The sequence below is a fragment of the Ambystoma mexicanum genome, chromosome 2p (genome assembly GCF_040938575.1).
Source record: "Ambystoma mexicanum isolate Mex_15411 chromosome 2p, UKY_AmexF1_1, whole genome shotgun sequence".
Classification (NCBI taxonomy): domain Eukaryota; kingdom Metazoa; phylum Chordata; class Amphibia; order Caudata; family Ambystomatidae; genus Ambystoma; species Ambystoma mexicanum.
The window spans coordinates 298,755,238-298,773,487 of NC_090923.1; the positions used below are offsets into that span (position 1 = coordinate 298,755,238).

The 18,250-nt window shown below is 43.6% G+C and overlaps 1 protein-coding gene across 2 annotated transcripts in view; it reads right to left on the reverse strand.

The window, feature by feature from the left end:
- The window catches only part of PHF2 (PHD finger protein 2), a 732,343-nt gene that overhangs the window by 211,252 nt on the left and 502,841 nt on the right, over nt 1-18,250 (reverse strand). For both annotated transcript variants that reach the window (XM_069643584.1, XM_069643583.1), the window contains exon 5: nt 13,338-13,479. In XM_069643584.1, coding sequence (XP_069499685.1) covers nt 13,338-13,479 — 142 coding nt within the window. The remainder of the gene's footprint in view (nt 1-13,337; nt 13,480-18,250) is intronic.

The following is an 18,250-nucleotide window of genomic DNA, read 5'->3' on the forward strand; positions in this document are numbered from 1 at the left end:
GGTCTTGTCAATCACAAGATTCTTTGCCATCACCTTACTACTGCGGCCAACTTGTCGCCGGAAGCCACCCACTGGATCCCCGCATTCCTTGCTGAAGGATTTATCAACATTTTTGCAGATAACGCAAACGCTCCTCCCTCCTCAATCTCTAGCGGAGCACCTCAAGGCTCATGCATTTCCCCTACCCTTTACGACATCTTGCTAAACCACACTTTGACCTCCTGAATTTCCACAACATTTACTACACGAACAATGCCGACAGCACCCAAATCCTCCTTGCCCTCTCAGGTGACTATACTAAGGACTCCACCACACTACTTAAAATCTACCACACCATTCAGGCACGGATGGCCTCCCACTGACTCTACCTGAATGACAAAAAGACAGAAATCCTCCTTGTGGGGATCCAAAGCCGTGCCAAAAAATTTTGACTATCGCTACATCGCGTTCACCATTGATGACATCTCAATCCTAGTCTCCCTGACAGTTAGACCTTAGGAGTTCATCTAGATGCCTCCTCTCACTAACTGGACATGTGAATTCCATTGAGTCTACCGCCACAAATACCACTAAAATCATCAATGCCTGCTGGCCATTCCTCTCTGCTGACAGCTGCCGCACTATTACCCATGCCGTAATCAGATCGAGATTAGACTATTGCAACAGCTTCTTCATAGGCACCTCAAAGGGGAATATCCACACATTGCAGGTGATATAAAACAATGCACTCCAGGCCACCCTCTGCATACCAAGGTGAGATCACATCTTGGCCGTGAGAAAAGCTGTTCACTGACTTCCCATACAAGAACGCATCACATCCGAAAATGCTTTCAATTACCCAGAAGTCCCTCTCTAACTTTGCCCCCCAAAACTCTCCCACTAATTCATCAAGGACTAATCTACGAACCCACTAGATCTACCTATGCCCACCAACTCATCACACCAAGATTCAGACGAGATAGAGTAGGCAGCGCCAGCTTCCCGGTCTTGGCAGCAAAACATTGTAACTTACAACCTCCAGCACTGAGAGCTAAACAATCCTACTGGGCTTTCTGTAGACAATTGAAAGCATTGCTCCTTATATAGAGTCAACTTGAATGCCCTGGACTCCACGAGATGCTAACCTACACAACTATGTTGGACTGTCCTTACTTCACTGCTTATGTCACTGGTGATGTAACCAGCGCCTAAGTCAATAAATAAAGTGATGCTTTACATGTTGTATGGAACGGAATATTAGCAAGGCAATTATTGCTGCCCCTGTGGTGTGTGTTGAGTGGGATTTTGGTTTAGTGGGCAATTGTGTGCAAAAGCATAACACTCTTGGAGGCAATGTACGACCTAGCTTACAATGCTTGCTTTGCTACTAGGACAATGCTCTTTCCCGCCTGAAAACAATATGAACAATAGACCTGTCTTGCGTATATCCTGTGTTTGGTACTGTAGAAAATCATTGCCCATTAAGCACGCCTTACTTTGACGTCTTTGGAAAACAGCATGAAACTGTATTGATTCAGTGAAATGTTATTTTAAAATAAAATTCAGAGAGAAGCATCAAAGCGTAAGTAGCGCCACTCCATCTTTGTGCATGGCTAGAAAGGGTTCATCAAGGGAAAGTGCTTGCAATTCTCTCACGCTTCTGATAGTGATGATTATGATTGAAAGGGGAACCTCATCACTTGGAAGTTTATGAGAGCTCTGGTTAATGGGCTCAATGGATGGTAACATAAGCCTATGTAAGCCTGTGTTAAGATCCTAGCAAGTAGCTTGCTTTGAGACAGGCGGCTATATTCTTTTTACCCCACCCAAGAAAGCTTTAACCACTGGGAGTTTGCACCACGTTTTGAATAATATATGTGTTTGAGTGCACTTATGTTGAGATTGCATTCACCCTCTTGCAGAATATGGAGCAAGAGGCTATCTGCCAGGCATTTCCCTATTCCTGGAACATGATATCTTGTTCTTTATGCACCAATGCCAAATCAATTGTGCTCAGTGTCTTTCTATGGAAAATTGCTGAAGCAGTGTTCATCTTCATGAGTACCCCCTTTCCTTGCATTCATGTATGAAACTGTGTTAAGCTAGGTGAAGCAGCACGAGATGAAAAATATTGTCATGAAACTAAGCCTATACATGGCTCCATGTCCTGTGCACTTTGCTTGAATGGGGATGGGCTCCTCCACCCCATCATGGATATATTTGTTATAATAGTAACTTGCACTTGAGTGTCCCTGGGACATGCTTTGTTTGTTCTACCACTTCAGTGCTTGGACAACATTATGTGTTATTAAGAATAGGTCTTCCAAATCCCCAGCTGTTTTGGACCATTGAGAGCAGCTCCATTCTTGAAACACTGAGAGGCAACCTTGTGTTTGGCACTAAATCGATGCAAGATTCCCAGTAGTTTCATTACTGTTCTTACTGTGATGTTGTGTAATGCCTGGTAAAGAGGAAATGCTACCATGATGGCTTTCACCGTTTTCTTGGAAGGAAAAGCCAATGCCTGCCTGGTGTCTAATTCTGCCCCTAGAAATATCTCTGTTTCCAATGCATTTAGACTTGACTTTGGCCGATTGAATTAGAACCCCATTAGCTGTTGCTGTTAGACTTTGATTCTGGCCTTTTTGTGCTTTTGGCACTGTCAGGCACTATTACCTGTTATTAGCCAGTCATCGAAATAGGAGTACATGTAGAGCCATTGGCACTGCGACCACTGAGGGCACTTTGGTCAACACATGTGGTGCCGATATTATCCCAAAAGGAACTACGTTGAAGTGAACTGTAGTATAATGCACCTACCATGAACCACAAGTCATTTTGGTGCCGTGCTTTGGGAACAATAAAGAATGGAAGTTGACATCGTCCATGTCCAAAGTTGGCATACAAACCTTCTGGTTCAATAGTGGGATGACATTGTTCAGGTAGGCATCTGGAGCTTTTGTGGCTTGGAAAGCACATTGGTTTGACTCCTTTTCTCGGTAAAATGAAGTTAGAGATGTTATTTTCCTTGATGTTCTTTAACAACCTCCAGTGTAGGTGAGCTATGGCCTCAACCTGGAGGAGTTGCATGTGGTCTTTTTGGAGATGAGATTTCCATGGTGGAATGCTGTACGGGAAAGTCAGGAATTCTACACAGTACCTCTATCATGTCTAATACCCACTGGTCTATCTGTACTGATGACTGTCTCCATTGTTGGACAAACATGTTTATCCTCAAATGACTGGGTGAACTAGGAATGCATTAAGTGTCTTGAGACACTGTTTTGGGCCATTCAGCTTTGGTGGAGCACATCCTCTGCCTCATCTATATTGTTCATATTGTGCCGGTAATGGGTCTGGCTGTGAACCTATTGGATTTACAGTCAGGGACCATTTGTGTATTACAAAAAATGAAATGCTTTCTGCAATAATGAACTGGGTCATGGCCTGATCCCTCCTTTAAAGCTCTTCATTAGAAAGTCGAGTCTGATAATTATTGCAGAGTCTTCAGTGTCTCCTGTTCTTCTTTTGCCTTTTTAAGGGTGTCATCAACTGTCTTGCCAAATAAATGCGCCCCATCTACTGGCATGTTAATCAGGTTTGCCTGTTTTTCAGGCCTGAATCTAGGTACTGACAGCCATGAGTATGTCAGTACTTGCATTAGCGGACTGCCTTCTTGTGAATTCCACTGTGTCTAAATTGCTTTTCATGACAGTACTTGCAGCTCTACGGCCTTCTTAAATAATTGCCTACTCCCGAGTCCTGACTACCTCAGACATAGCCTGCTTTTCCACCCATTTGGACCACTACAGGGGAACACAGTTGCGTTTGCGATGTGGACATTGTAAGTTGCTGTCCTTTTCTTTCACATGGAATAAATGTGCCTATTTTCTTTGTCAGCTCGCACATATCATTTGTGGATTTCTGAGGGCGACAACTTGTTGGTGTGGTTGGGCATGGACTTCTATTTTCTTTCTATCCATGCATTGACAGACTTGGCCACTGCTAGTGCTTCCATGTTATGATCCATCTGCTTTATTACTCTATTATGGTACAACACTATTGGTTTGGGTACACCAAGTCTCCCTTCGATTAAATTACTAACTTCCTTTCCTCTTGAATACAAATGCTGGAGTGGGTTCTTACTCTTCCCTTTGCATACAATTGCACTTGTAGCATTACCATGTATGTTGATTTAGCCTATGTAGAAGTAGACATGGGAGGATCTTTATCCTCAGGAAAGTCCACCAGATAATCATCTAGCTCATGAAACCCTATATTGAAGTCATCTTGAAAGTAATCTCCTTTTTTATCAGGGGGTCATCTCCCTGTAGATCATCAGGGTAAAAGCAGTTTCCCCATCTAAGCAGTCTCCTCATGTAATCTTGGCACATGGATTCCTTAACCCTTTCTCAGGTCTTTCTCGCATGTCCAAGTTGCCCATGGCATGCGCAAAAGCATTAAATGCAGCGATCGTGTCTGTGCTGTACTAGTTGTGGTTTTGGTATTGCATCTCATGGTCATCATCCACACCTTCTTGGATGCCACAGGGGAATGAACAGCCTGCCTTCAAGAGGAGTTAGAAGGTGTTTTCTCACCCGGGGGATACGCCAAGATGGCCGCCTATGCAAGGCATCTTACTTGTAGTTCTTAGCCTTTACCAGATGTTCCGATGCAGTAATAATAATAAGAAATGTCCACATACATTTTGAACGTGCTTACTCTGCAAGAGGGGATTTTAGAAGTGTCACCATAGTGCTCTATAGTTGGAGGGCAATATTAATCACCTGTGTCTTTTGTCGTCTTTATTTACACTGACCATTCTGAATACGCAACTTCCTACCAGTAAAGAAGTACAGCATAAGCTAAAAAGAGAAGGGATGGTATGTTCCCTCTTACAAAACAAGTCCCTGTAACTCACTATATTTTGTTTATTTAACACCATGTCATCAAAGCTGTAATTTACCAGAATTTCTTGAAAACCTCCCTTATATTTCCCAATAATACTGCTCTTAAAAGTGGCAACTGGAATCATTTGGCCCCAGGAGTGTAGAATCATTAGCAGATTTAGCTTTCTAAATCTGCCTGCTTCCACTTTCTGCCCTCCCAAACTCATCCAGAACAGTACTTTGAGATTTGTCCTTGGCCTCAAGCCCAGGGATCATTACTCTCCAGCACTGAAATCTCTGCATTGGCTCCCAGTGGCTGCAAGGATTAAGTTCAAGACCCTCTGCATTGTCCACAAGGCCTTCTGATGCCCGGGTCCTCAATACCTCCAACTCTCTCTTCGCAAATACTTTCCTACTCTAGCTCTTTGCTCCTCCAACTCGCTCAGGGTCAGTTGCTTCTCCAAGCAACGAGTTTGTGGTAGATCTCTTTATTTGGCTAGGGCCTCCCTCTGGCACAGCCTCCCTGCCTCTCTGAAACGAAGGAGAACCATCTCCGGTTCAAGAAGCACCACAAGACCTTGCTCTTTGCTTCTGCCTTCTCTCTTCATCGCCCCTGCTGATTTCCTGTCTGATACAGCACTGGTCACCTAGCTACCCTCTGATTTAAGGCCCAGGTGCCTGCCTGTCGAGTTGCACACCCGCACTGCCTCCCGGCAACTCTTGCACTTGGGTCTGTATCTGTAACCCTACAGTCCCCCTACCTGCACTTTTGTACACCTGCTGTCTACACTTACCCTTGCACCTGCAACCTGCTGGCCGCACATCTTGTTATTGTTTTCATCCTATGTACAGCACTACCCCCTCCCCTTTTCCCTGGCACTTTTTCACTCCCACTCTCCTGCCCTTGCGCAATCTCAATGTCTCTTGGCCTAGTAAGATCATTGTCTCTATCCTTCCTCTGTTCCCCATTCCTTGCCTCGTCGTGCCTTGAAACAATTGTGTACCGGCGCATTACAAATGCCATATCATATCATATTATACTATGCTTAATATAGCCAATTTATGTCACTGTCTTTATGCAGAAATGTGTATCTCTGTTGACTTAACTCAGAAGAGAATGACTTTCTAGAAAAAAACTGAAGAGTACACTTATCTGTCAAAACATTTCAGTACAAAGTAAAGGAAATTATTTTGCTATTCTTATTCTGGAGTGATCAAGTAGTTGTTATATTTTGAGTGTAGTGTTCCAGTGCAAAGCAAGATTGTTTAAAAAGCTCCAGTCTGCATAGTTAGCAGGCATGGAAAAACATCAGGATATTGGTTCACTCAAGTGAAATACATAGAAATCTCCCTTTCAAGTATCCCTGATATGGAAAGACAAGTAGACCCGAAACAGGATTTGAGGTAGTCAACCAAGTAATGCCTCTCACCAGGAAACAGGTAAAAATGAATTGCCACATGCTAATTCCTAAATCTAGGCCAAAAAGAGAAAGGTGAATAGTGAAGATGCAATTTATGCCTTGTGACCAAAAAAAAAAATTATGTTCCATTTGTCTGTCATGGGTACAACGTATATGTACTTTATTTGAATCATTAATAGAAAGAGTTTATGTAAATGCATATGTAATAATTTTATTTTTTCTTTGATACATCAAAGTTTTTCTCATCGTTCTTCTCAGCGTTTTTCACCCATTCGTTAATTTTATTGTGCTTATTTTACCTTATCATATACTGTTCACCTTTTTAATCTATGTATTGTGTTTTATGCAATGTTCATTCTTTTATAGTAATGTGTAAAATAATTTTGTAATTGAAATTGTTGTTTATATTGAAAAAGTTGAATTATTTCAACTATATTGAATAAAGAAAAAAATAAAACAAAAAAAGAATAGTGAAGAAGCTAAATCCAAATTTAAACTAACAATTCATCAGTATCAAAAATCAACACTGGGCACATAAAACAAACACTACACAAATAAGCAACCAGGTAAACCAGAGTCTATTTAAGACAATACATATTTTAGTAAATCCACCTCAATCAATTAACTCACCTAAACCCTCCATAGATCTAAGTACATAATTGAGCCTCATTAATAGCATTTCAGACATAAGAGAAGCAATAGCAACGCCTGCGAAACCTCATTGTGGCTCAAATCCACTGTCCTTGAACCTTTTAAAAATCGCTCCCAATGGGGATAAAACCTGGACCAAACTAATTTATTTTACATTCTGTTCTCCTAGGAGGGCAGACAGTTTGGGTGGTATGATTCCATTCTTTGACTTGCTGTCAATATCTGATATTGAGACACTTACAAAAAATGCTGACCCAATCCTTGGCTGGCTGCTAGTGAATGGAAAAGTATTTAGACAAGCTGTTACCATATGAACTATTCTTTGCTCCTACAGGGTGTGGTCCACTCAAAATAAAATAAAAAACGTAAGATCATAATAATTCGACCAAGACCCTAGTTCGACACAGAACATTATGCAACCTACCGTAACATTGCAAGGTTACTAATGATAGCTATAATTTTAGAAAACTGGATGTTTTCTATTTAAAAAAACAAATCATACTATATAAGAAAATGCCAGATGTATGTTTGTCCGAAGCGTCCTGCCTGCTTTGCCTTTTATCACTGCTAGAGGGAGCTGTTGCCTTACGCATACAACAATAAGACTTCAAGTTCATCTTCGAGGTGAACAAAATGTGTATTTCAACAATGAGAACATACAAATAGCTGCAGAAAAGGCCAGAGACAGGGATTCCGCTTTAACAACATTCTTCAAGTTGCATACACTAATGAAGCACTATTTCTCTAACAAAATAAACTTTTTTTCGATTTACTTATGTAATTTTTAATTATTCATTGCAATATTTCTTGGTATGTATCATATGAATAATATTTTCATGTACGTTTTAAACTTTGACTTCAATTTCCTTTATTTTATGATCTCATGTCTACTTCGAATCATGCTGCATGTGAATTCTATTACTCTGACTTATGTACTATGTTGAACTTTCAACAGATTCGGTGAGCTTTTGTTTGAGGTTACTACTCCTCCACATAAAAGGAGCAAGATCCTTTACACATTCTTTTTCTGTTAACATAAATTGCATCAAAATGCACCACATAATATATTTAAACTCTGAAAATATCTTCCTTTACACACATTAGCCCATGTACACAGGCTTTTTCACTAGTCTGGACACATTTGCTATTCTCCATCCTTTACAGTCAGGTTTTAGACCGAAGCATGGAACTAAAACCTGACTGCCATGTCACCAAAGACCCACACATTTATAGACAGCATCTTTTGAGGTCCAGGTTGAGGCCATGAAACCCTTTGAGTTTTACAAGATCTTGTGGCTGACTCTCATACAATCTAGTGCATACAGTGGGAGGCCTTAATGTATATGCTTTTCTATACACTTTACAATTCACAAGCTCCTGAAGCTTTTCTACACTCTTTATGTTGAGGTGTTAGACACAAACCTGGGCAGTAAACCTGCATCCTCAAGCTTACAGAAGACATTCTTAGAGAAGCAGATAGAGGCAAAGAAACTCTTGGGGTTTAAATGGATTTGTCAGCAGCCTTTGACACATTGGACCATATTCTCCCACGTGTCATCAGTGGGTGGAGTGAAAGGGCTGGGATCCTTTAGGCACCAATGAGAACAGTTTCAACTGGTCCCCAACATGTCACAAACGGTCATCGATATGTGAAGTCCCTAAGAGATCAGCCTTGTAATCAACCATGCCCATTTTTTTATTACCTCAATGGTTTAAAGATTAGATTGAAAGGAGTGCGCTGCAATAATATGTAGATGACACACAACTATAGAAAGAGAAGTAGAAGGCGAGAAAGGGCACTTATCTGTTTGAGATACAACCAGGAGTGTATTTGGAACAGATGGCTTCAGCAATAAGAGAAAGGTAATAGACATCAATTGTGAGAGTATAACCTCTGAGCTCACCTCAATGATGACCTTACCACCTATAACCGAAGAACTGATTAGAAAGTATACATCATCATCCTGGAAAACAAAATCTTCTATCCACACATTAAAAAAAAACAGTAAAATCAAAATGTGTACATCAATATGTTTAGTAGGACTATCCCCTCGACCGTCATGAAAATCTTGCCCATATGGTAGGTAGAGTAGTTAACCATCGCATGTACTACAGTGATGTTCTCTAAGGAGGTGCCAAGGCAGGCTCAATATACAAATCAGAAAAAGTCCAAATTGTACCCATTCCCATGACCAATAGTCGGCGATAATGGGATCATGGGTCTGATTTTAAGCATGCAATGGCTCCAATCCTAAAAAGATTTTAATGTGAAGGCTTTAATCTCATTTCAAATGCTTAATGAGAGTCCCAGGTCATCCATCTCAATAATTTGTTTGAGTGGTAAAAAAATCCAGATGCTAGTCTGATCCTTAGACCAAGAGCTGCTCAAAACTACCATTTCTAAATGTACAAAAAGGATGACAGACTTCTCATAGTCTTGATACCCCAAGGGTGGAATAAATTGTCTATTAAAGTAAGGATTGGCCTATCTCTAGATAACTCCCAGTGTACTCTTAAGATCTACTAGCTGAAGAACAACACCTAAGACAAGTAGGTGTACGGTGGCAGTAAACAAAAGGAAATATTTTAAGAATATTATTATTTAACTGGTTTTCTTCCATGTAAAGTTAAGGCTGTGCTGTCTGTTCCCTGAAATCTTTGCATTGTCTAAAGATATGTTTGTTTGAGAGGTCACTGAAAAAATCACGCCTGTCTATATCTGAGGGGAGGTGTATCATTAGTTATAAAAAGAATGCCTTTCCCCATAGATCAGCTAGACCCATGTCAGGAAGGTTTAGCCTACCCTGTCCTGCCTTTTTATTTGCATTATGATAGTTGGAGTTGTGTCTTTTCTGTTATAGGTGGAGGGGTTTTGTGTAGGCATGGGATAGGCTTTGCATTCCCAACAATAATGGTACTACCTGGCCATAAAATGGTAGGAGCTGACAAATCGTTGAAAGGAATTCTATGGATCCCTCACTGAACCCCTGCCTAAGGTTTCCTCCCAGGTGGCCACGGAAAGGCAGACGCTTTCTGATCCCAACCCTGGGGGTGGTGTACAGCAGGAGGATCTCCTGGGAGGAGACATGGCCCAGGGCGGAGAGGAGATTCCGTGGGATGAGACACAGTATTTTTCCTCTTACAGGAATATTCTTACCACTTTAACTGAATAGGTTATGACTTGTTGTCATCTTAATGTCTCTCAACCTCATACGAGATCTAAGGTTGTGAAACCTCAGGTTAGAAAATCAGAACAAACTATGCCAAAAGAAAGATCCTTTTTCGCATCCCAGACTTCCTCAAATCCTAGGGTACAATGTAAAGGATTATGGAAATGTATTCACTAAACCATCTTCCTCTGTAATAGCCAACTCTCATAGTCCCTGTGTAAAAAGCCTTACTGGAATTAAATATTCCCTTATAAATAATGTAGAATCTGAAAAAACTAACTTGTGTGGAAGAAACCACAAGTCCCAGAATCCTAAAGGTACTGAGATGAGGAAGAGGACTGAAGAGGTGTGTAGATGTAGTAGTAAGGCAATTAAGCCTAGTATCCATTACAGTAGTCAGGCAATTAAGGCTAATGATCTGAAGCTTACTGTCAAACCTGTGAGGCATAAAGGGCCCCATCACGAGCATAGTAGTAGAAGGAGCTGAAACAAGGGCTGTAAGGCTGGCTGCAGTAGCAGTAGTGGAGGAGAAGCACAAGGATGACAAATCACAAGAAAGGGAAAGAGCAGACGGGACACTGGAGTGTGGAAACAGCAGATTTCATCTGCAAGCTCAGAGAGTTTTGCTCTCCCAAACTCTTAATTGCAGAGGCTGTGCAGCGGAAGACATGCAGGAGGCTGCGTTTTTCCCATGTGAGCAGTGTTGCAGACGTGACATTTATTCTATTCCGTGGAAGTAAAGTCTAGAGTCTAAAGTAATAGAGAGAAGAACAAGCATTACCCAAGCCAATAAGCATGCCCTTTTCAGAGTGAAACCTGTCTTGTTAAGAGTTAAAGAGCCATATAAAGTTGTTAACAATCAAGTGGCATAAGAAACAAGCACCCTATTGTTGCCTGAAGCTGAGAGAGTGGCACATATGGTTCTGAGCAATTACTTGGGCTGATACCTGGCGCAAAGGTGAGAGCAAAGCTAGGAAAAGGGGAACCAACAGCTTGTGAAGAATACCCTGAAGTAGAATACAACTTTTGGTGTGAAAGACTGCTGGCGTTAGAACGAAGAGAGTCCGAATGGCAGAAGCAGGTTGTTCCTGTGGTAGTTAGACTGAAGAGAAAAAGAGGCTGCCCCTTTTAAGAAAGCTATTAAAAATAAGAGTGCCTTGCCTACCTGAAGAGGTTGAAGTGTCTGGTGACAATCTACCTAATAATTCAAACATACTGAAGCAGTAGTAGTAATACTTGTACTGTGGTGGTATATAAAAGGTCAGCAGATGTCACATTGAAGTGGGTGAAGCACTATCGTACTGTGGGACAAAAGTGACTGTTCTCATAGTAACAACAGTAGAATAGTGGTTGTTGAAAAAAGAAGCAGGAGAACCGGGACAGCATCCTGACAAATATACCAAATGCAAAGTTGTAACTGAAGAAGTCTTAAAGAATTGTGTATTATTAATATTGAGAGCATATTACAATTTCTTTTGAACCGTGGCACATTATCTTGAAGTAGAGACAATTTATCAACATAACCAGGATTACCAATGGTGCAATTTCTTTTTCTGGAGGTTGGATGTGGTTCTGTTTATCCAACAACAAAGATGTGTTGCCAGTGGACCAGGGTTTGACTTTCATGAACTGGTTCAAAACCTTTATTTTCTTTTGCTGAACATTTTTGGAGTGGACTTTAAACCTGGGGAAGGGATCTTACCCAGGACAGGAGAAGGCCATTCAGACATTGTGTTGCTATTTTTTATTCTATTGTGTTGCTATATATTTCTTGTGTATGTTTGTTGTTTAGTGTGAGAGCCAAATTACCCATGATAGAGAATGTCCCCTTAGCCTTTAAACTAGGTAGGGAATTCCTCTGTAGAGTAGGGCAAGCAAAGTAATTTCCTATTATAATTTCTTTAATAAAATGGCATATTTTGAGAAATCTACAAGCAGTTGTCCGCCTCGCATTACTGACCCCTCACTTGTGGGCATATCATGGCAGTGTCTTGCAAGTGACTATCTGATACCTATAAAAGAGCCAAAACTGTTGCCTTTGCTAATGCTTATTCGTAACAGGAATTCAATGCAAGGATACACATATTTTCTTAACACTTGTTAAGATACTTTTATTTCAATGGGAGCTGATTAACAACCGCAAGTAAGTCATTAGCTTTCCGAAGACTGTCTACGGATAACAATTACAATCCTATACATGTTATAGTTTGTGTTACTGCATCCCTAGGCCTTATTGCGAACAACACATCACGAAAATGGCTTGACCAGTTTGGTATCAGATCTCTCTACTACACAAGAACAAGCAGTTCCTCCCACACTGGGACATCTGAAAGGTGGTTCAAGCCCTAGTGATCTATTATATCGATGAAGGTAAAACCCTCCCTGCAGGTCTCACACCTGCTCACCTGGCCCCCCTCATGTTGAGGCTCACCTTACAACAACCTCTAAGAAACGTGACCACATCACCTCAACCATGACAAATTACACTGGGTCCATGTCCTGGGTAGGATATGGTTCACAAGCACATTCCTCATCTACAAGGCAACCACTGCCGGTACCCCTGGCTACTGAGGGCCAAAATGAAAACATTGGGTGGCAAGCAGTCATCCTGCAGTAAGGGCATGAACAGACTGGAAACTAGAGTTTGCAAGGATAAACCTATCAACCGACTTTCTCATGCTACACTCCTTTGGAATTCCATCCCACTGGCAATCCAGACCGTCTCTCTGCACGTTCCAACAACACCTTGGTGTAATCTAGATTCAGATATCTTATGCACCCTCCCCATATTGGTACGGTTTACTTGGTGACTCATTAAATTGCTGCTTCAAATATTTTGCTCTATGACCTGTACATCTCTCCATTGCTCTAGACCTAGGTTTTCACTATACAAATTATAAAACAATACTGAAAGTTGCTTTTTAGAGCTAGCTCAAAAGATATCCCACAAAGGTGTGTTTTGGGCTCTGAGGGGATTATAATGGATGGGAATGAATTGGTAAATCCATCGGTTATCAATCGATGGGTAAAAGACCAAACAACATCCACAGGTTAACTGTTACTACTCACGACCCACCGTCCTATCTGCGCTATAAATGACATTTCATATCTACGCCAACAGTTTTGCCTTTATAGGCAGCTCTATTGTGCCACCTAATAGCCAAAACCAAAAAGAGTAGTGTACATTGCTGAACACACATAAGAGATTGCACAATTCTCGCTCTTACCTGGTGTCAGAAAACTCTAAATTGATGACATTGAGAACTCGTTTTCGATTTGTGCTGTAGTAATAGTCGACAAATTCCTTCAACTTCATCTTGCATTCCTTCTGTTTTGTGACGTCTGTGACATCAACTACTCGTTCTGGGCCTATAAAAAGAAACAGAAGAAAGGCTGACTCCTTGTATTTAACTTAAGACCAGCTTTACACCCTTTCCTGGACTGCCGTGTATTTAACACCACAGGTGCATGGTTTGGGATTTTATGACAGCAGAACACCTTTCAACACAACAGTTAATTATAAGCACAGTATCACATTGGACCTTTCTCAAGTTCATTAATTCTGTGCAGCTGATACATATTCTTTTATAGTCAAATAGTTTAGATGTTGTTATTAATAGTCAATCAGCATCAAAGGGGAACATTAAATAATTCACTACTCATTTAATTTCATAGTCAACATCAGTACTGATGAACAGCCTGCCAGGAACTGTAGGAAGGCTAACACAAGACTTGCGTGCTCAAAAGTCCTTCCAATCGAAAAACAATGTGGTTGATTTTCAAAGAAGGTAGTATGATTCTCTCCTGATTTACTCTTGACTTAATAGGAGTCAGAAGACAGTACGCATTCTGTAACTTCTTTGTGAATCGAATAGCCCTCTCCAGCTTTAAGTTAATGGTAAGAAAGAGTAACTTTGTTGTGAATCAGACACATTTGTAATGCTCAATTTAATTTAAGAATACGATTGTTTATAATTCACTGATCCATTTTCAAAAAGACATGCATGGACATCTTATAGTTGCTTTGCTCGTTAGTTACCTCATGCACTTTAAAGGAAAGTTTAAGTTACTTACCGGTAACTATTGTTCTCCAGAATGGGTCTGGCATGGATCCACATGCTCATGAATATTCCCTGTCATCAGGCTGGGAATCCTCAGTAAAAGAAAACACAGTTTCACTTTCACTTACAAACTGTATTTCTCCTCTAAACCAATCACAGTCCTCTGGGTCATACTGAACCCATCCAATGACAGTCCTCTCCCTATTCACCTCCTCTGGCAGCCATCTTCAGATGTGGCAAGCACATAAAGTGGCAGTATGACCAAGAAGAGTCGCAGAGGGGTCGGAGGGAGGGTTCGCATGGGAATCCATGCCAGACCCATGCTGGAGAACAACAGTTACAGGTAAGTAACTTAAATCTTCTGCAGCATGGGTCTGGCATGGATTCACATGCTCATGAATAACGAATACAACATTACACAACCACGGGAGGTGACAAGGCAACAGAAGCAATTACAATTACCACTGGAACAGTCTCATCTCGAGCAAAAAGGTTGCATAGCACAGCTTGGCTGACTCTAGACTCCTCCCTGGAATCCCCATTGACGCAGTAGAATTTCCTGAAGGTGTGCATAGACCTGCACATAGTAGCCCTGCAGATGTGGGAGCAGGGGAACACCAGACTGGAATGCTGTCGTTGCAGCGATCGCTCTAGTGAAGTTGGCTCTCAGCGGTCAGTTAGCCAACTGTTGAAAGTGTGTGATGCAGCCGGAGAGCCATCTTGAAATGGAAGCCTTTGACAAGGCCTTCCCATGGTTCACAGGACCAAAGTTCACAAACAGCTGAGAAATCTTCCAAAAACTATTCATGCGTGTCACATAGAACTTCAGGGCACAAGCAACGTCCAGCGAGTGCAAGGCCCTTTCTGCTAGCAACAAAGGTTTTGGGAAAAAAAACAGGTAACACCAAAAGCTTGTTGAGGTGGAATTCAGACAGAGCCTTTGGCATGAAGGAGGGGTGCGAATGCAGCACCACCCTCGATTTGTGTAAAGTCAGGTACGGTTGCTTGCAGGATCGGGCCTGGATCTCACCTACCCTTCCTGCAGAGGTGATGCCCAGACGGAAAGCCATTTTTCACGAGAGAAACCTGAGCGGGGAGGGTTGCAGAGGCTTGAAGGGGGACCCCATGAGCCTTGTCATAATGACGTTGAGTTCCCACACCTTGGCAAGAGCCTTCACCGGCAGGAAAGATCTGAAAAGTCCTTTGAAAAACTCCTCGAGGAGTCAGTGGGACCAAAGTGACCTGGTGACCTGGTGTAGCGGGAGATAGCCGCCAGATGAGGTGTGTGCCAGTCCGGCATTGGCCAAGGATAGCAAGTACAGCAGGATCTGTGGGACCGTGACCCGCAAAGGGATAATCTTCTGTGACCGGCACCACCTAGCAAAATGCTTCCACTTGTGACCATAACATTTCAAGGTCGATGACGCTCTGGCTTTGGAGAGGACCTCCCTGCAATCCGCTCGCAACTCATAGCCTCCAAACTCTAGGGCTGCAGGAGCCAAGGTCTTAGTTTCAGCGATCCTGGGTTGTGATGCAAGATTACGCCACCTCCTCTGGTGAGCAGATCTGGAACCACTGGCTGCTTGACCAGAGGAGACACTGACATGCTGAGAAGGTACGGGTACCAAATCTGCCTCGGCCATGCCGGGGCGATGAATAGCATCCTGCACCAACACTGTCGGAGTGTGTTGCTGACTCGTAGCAGGAGGCTGAATGGAGGAAACACGTACAGAAACACCACTTCCCACAGGAAGGAGAATGCATCCCCCAGGCTCCTCGGTTGGTGAAATCTGCTGGCAAACTTCTGGCATGTGGAGTTTGCTGCCGTCGCAAATAGATCGATCTGGGGCCTGCTTGACAAAGAGGCGGTCCACCTGATCCTACCGAAGTTCCCACTCATGGCAGGTGTGTGCAGTTTCCTGCTGAGGGAGTCTGCAATGGTGTTCTGGACTCCGGCTAGTTGAAGAGGGATGAGGAACATCCCTTGTCGTCCGATGGCCCAGTGCCACATGCCCTGTGCCTCCTAGGAGAGCGCCAGGGATTGAGTGCCCCCCCCTATTTCCTGATATAGAACATGGTGGTGGTGTTGTACGTTAACATCCTCACCACTTTGCCCTCCAGGGACAGAGGGAACGACTTGAGGGCCCAGAACATTGCCTGTAGCTCCATGATGTTCATATGGCATTCTTCTCCTCTGGCAGCCACAGGCCTCTGGTGTGAAGACATCCGGTGTGGCGTCCCCTTCAAGGGAACCGTCCATGGTTACCGTCTCCTGGTATGGGTGGTTTTGAAATGCCGTGCCCTGGGCAATGTTGGAGCGGATGCCCCACCATACTATCGCCCAACAGAACTCGTCGTCAAGAGGGATCTTGGCTGTGTAGCTTCCAGACACCTATATCCAGCGTGTGTCCAGGAAATTCTAGACATCATGCCCAGTAACGACTTGAGGGTCCGCAATGTGACCATCTTAGTCGACGACAGCCATTGCACCATTCCTTGAATGGCTGCGAACATCTCCATTGAGGGCGTCACCAGGAAAGACACTGAATTTAGTCTGGCGCCTAGGAACAGCGTATTCTGCAATGGCATTAAGGGGGACTTTGGAAAGTTGACGCAGAATCCCAGATCCGTTAGTAACCAGACGGTCATCTCCATGCGTCCGTCTGCCAGCTCCCTCGAGCAGGCACAAATCAACCAGCCATCTAGGTACGGGTATACGTGCATGCCCTGTGGACTGAGATGGGCCACCACCAGTGCCAGGCATTTCGAGAACACCCTGGGTGCCGACTTCAAGCCGAAAGGTAGAGCCTTGAACTGGTAGTGCTGTCCCTGCACTACGTAACATAGAACCCTTCGATGTTTAATGTGAATGGGGACGTGGAAATAGGCATCCTCCAGGTCCAACAACATCAAAAAGTCTTTTTTCCAGTTGGCCGAGCACATGTTGCAACATGGCCATCCTGAACTTTTGGGACTTCAGGTATTTATTGAGCTGTCGTAGGTCTAGGAGAGGTTTCCAGCCCCCTCCACCCCCCTGTCTTCTTTCTGACCACAAAAGTATCTGGAATAGACTCCGGAGCCTCGGAGCAGTTTGGGAACTAGCTCTATCACCCCTTTTCGCAGCATGGCCCGTACTTCTTCCAGCAGCCGAGGAATGTGCTGCTCTTGTCGGGTAACCGGTGGGATCTGCGGACACCTGCGTTGAAACTCCAGGGTGTGTCCTTGGGTGAGAGCATCCAGCACCCATCTGTCGGTGGTGAACTTTCTCGACTCGCTGGCGGACCTCATCAGCTGGCATCCCACCAGGATGCACGGGTGGGAGCCTGATGTCCCGGTCAGTTCAGGCTTGCTTTGGCACCGGCGTCCTGCCTTGTGGGCGACGCTGTCCTCCACTATCGTCAGTCTGGGAACGGCCTCTGTAGGCTTCCTGAGTTGTGGATCTGGAAGGTTGACCGTACAATTTGGAGAATTGCAGACCTGCCAGATTTTCCCCTAGAGGAGCAAAAAGAAGAGCTGTGGTGCTGGAGAGTACCCAGGGAAAGGGCCATCTATGTGTCCGTTTGGATGGCCTGGAGGGACTCGACGACCTTTGCAAATAAATCCTCTCCTTAGAAGGACATAACCAGCACCTTCGCTTAGACCTCCTGATGGAAGTTAGTGGCTTTAATCCAACCTTGGCGACAAAGGCAGACACCGTTTCTCATCTGCCGGAAACCTGTGTCGGCGACGTCCAATGCCACAGTGATGGCGTGATCCGAAGCCACTCCCCCTTCCTGGAAGAGAGCGATTGCCTCCATCTTTTTATCGCTGAGGAGGAACTCCAGAATGGACCCCAGTTTGTACCACAGCTCCCTGTTGTACCTGGCCAGGATCTCCAGTGCGTTGGCCACCTTGATAGTGGACGGTGCAGTGTAAATCACCTTCTTTCCCATGGCATCCATCCTTTTCCCCTTGCTCTCTGGGGGAACGAAGATGACAAGGAGGGGTTAGCCGACCGCTTCCTCGCGGCTGCCGATACCATCGAATCTGGTGATGGCTGCAACGTCAGGCACTTGGGTGTGGAGTCCGGCAACCTATAC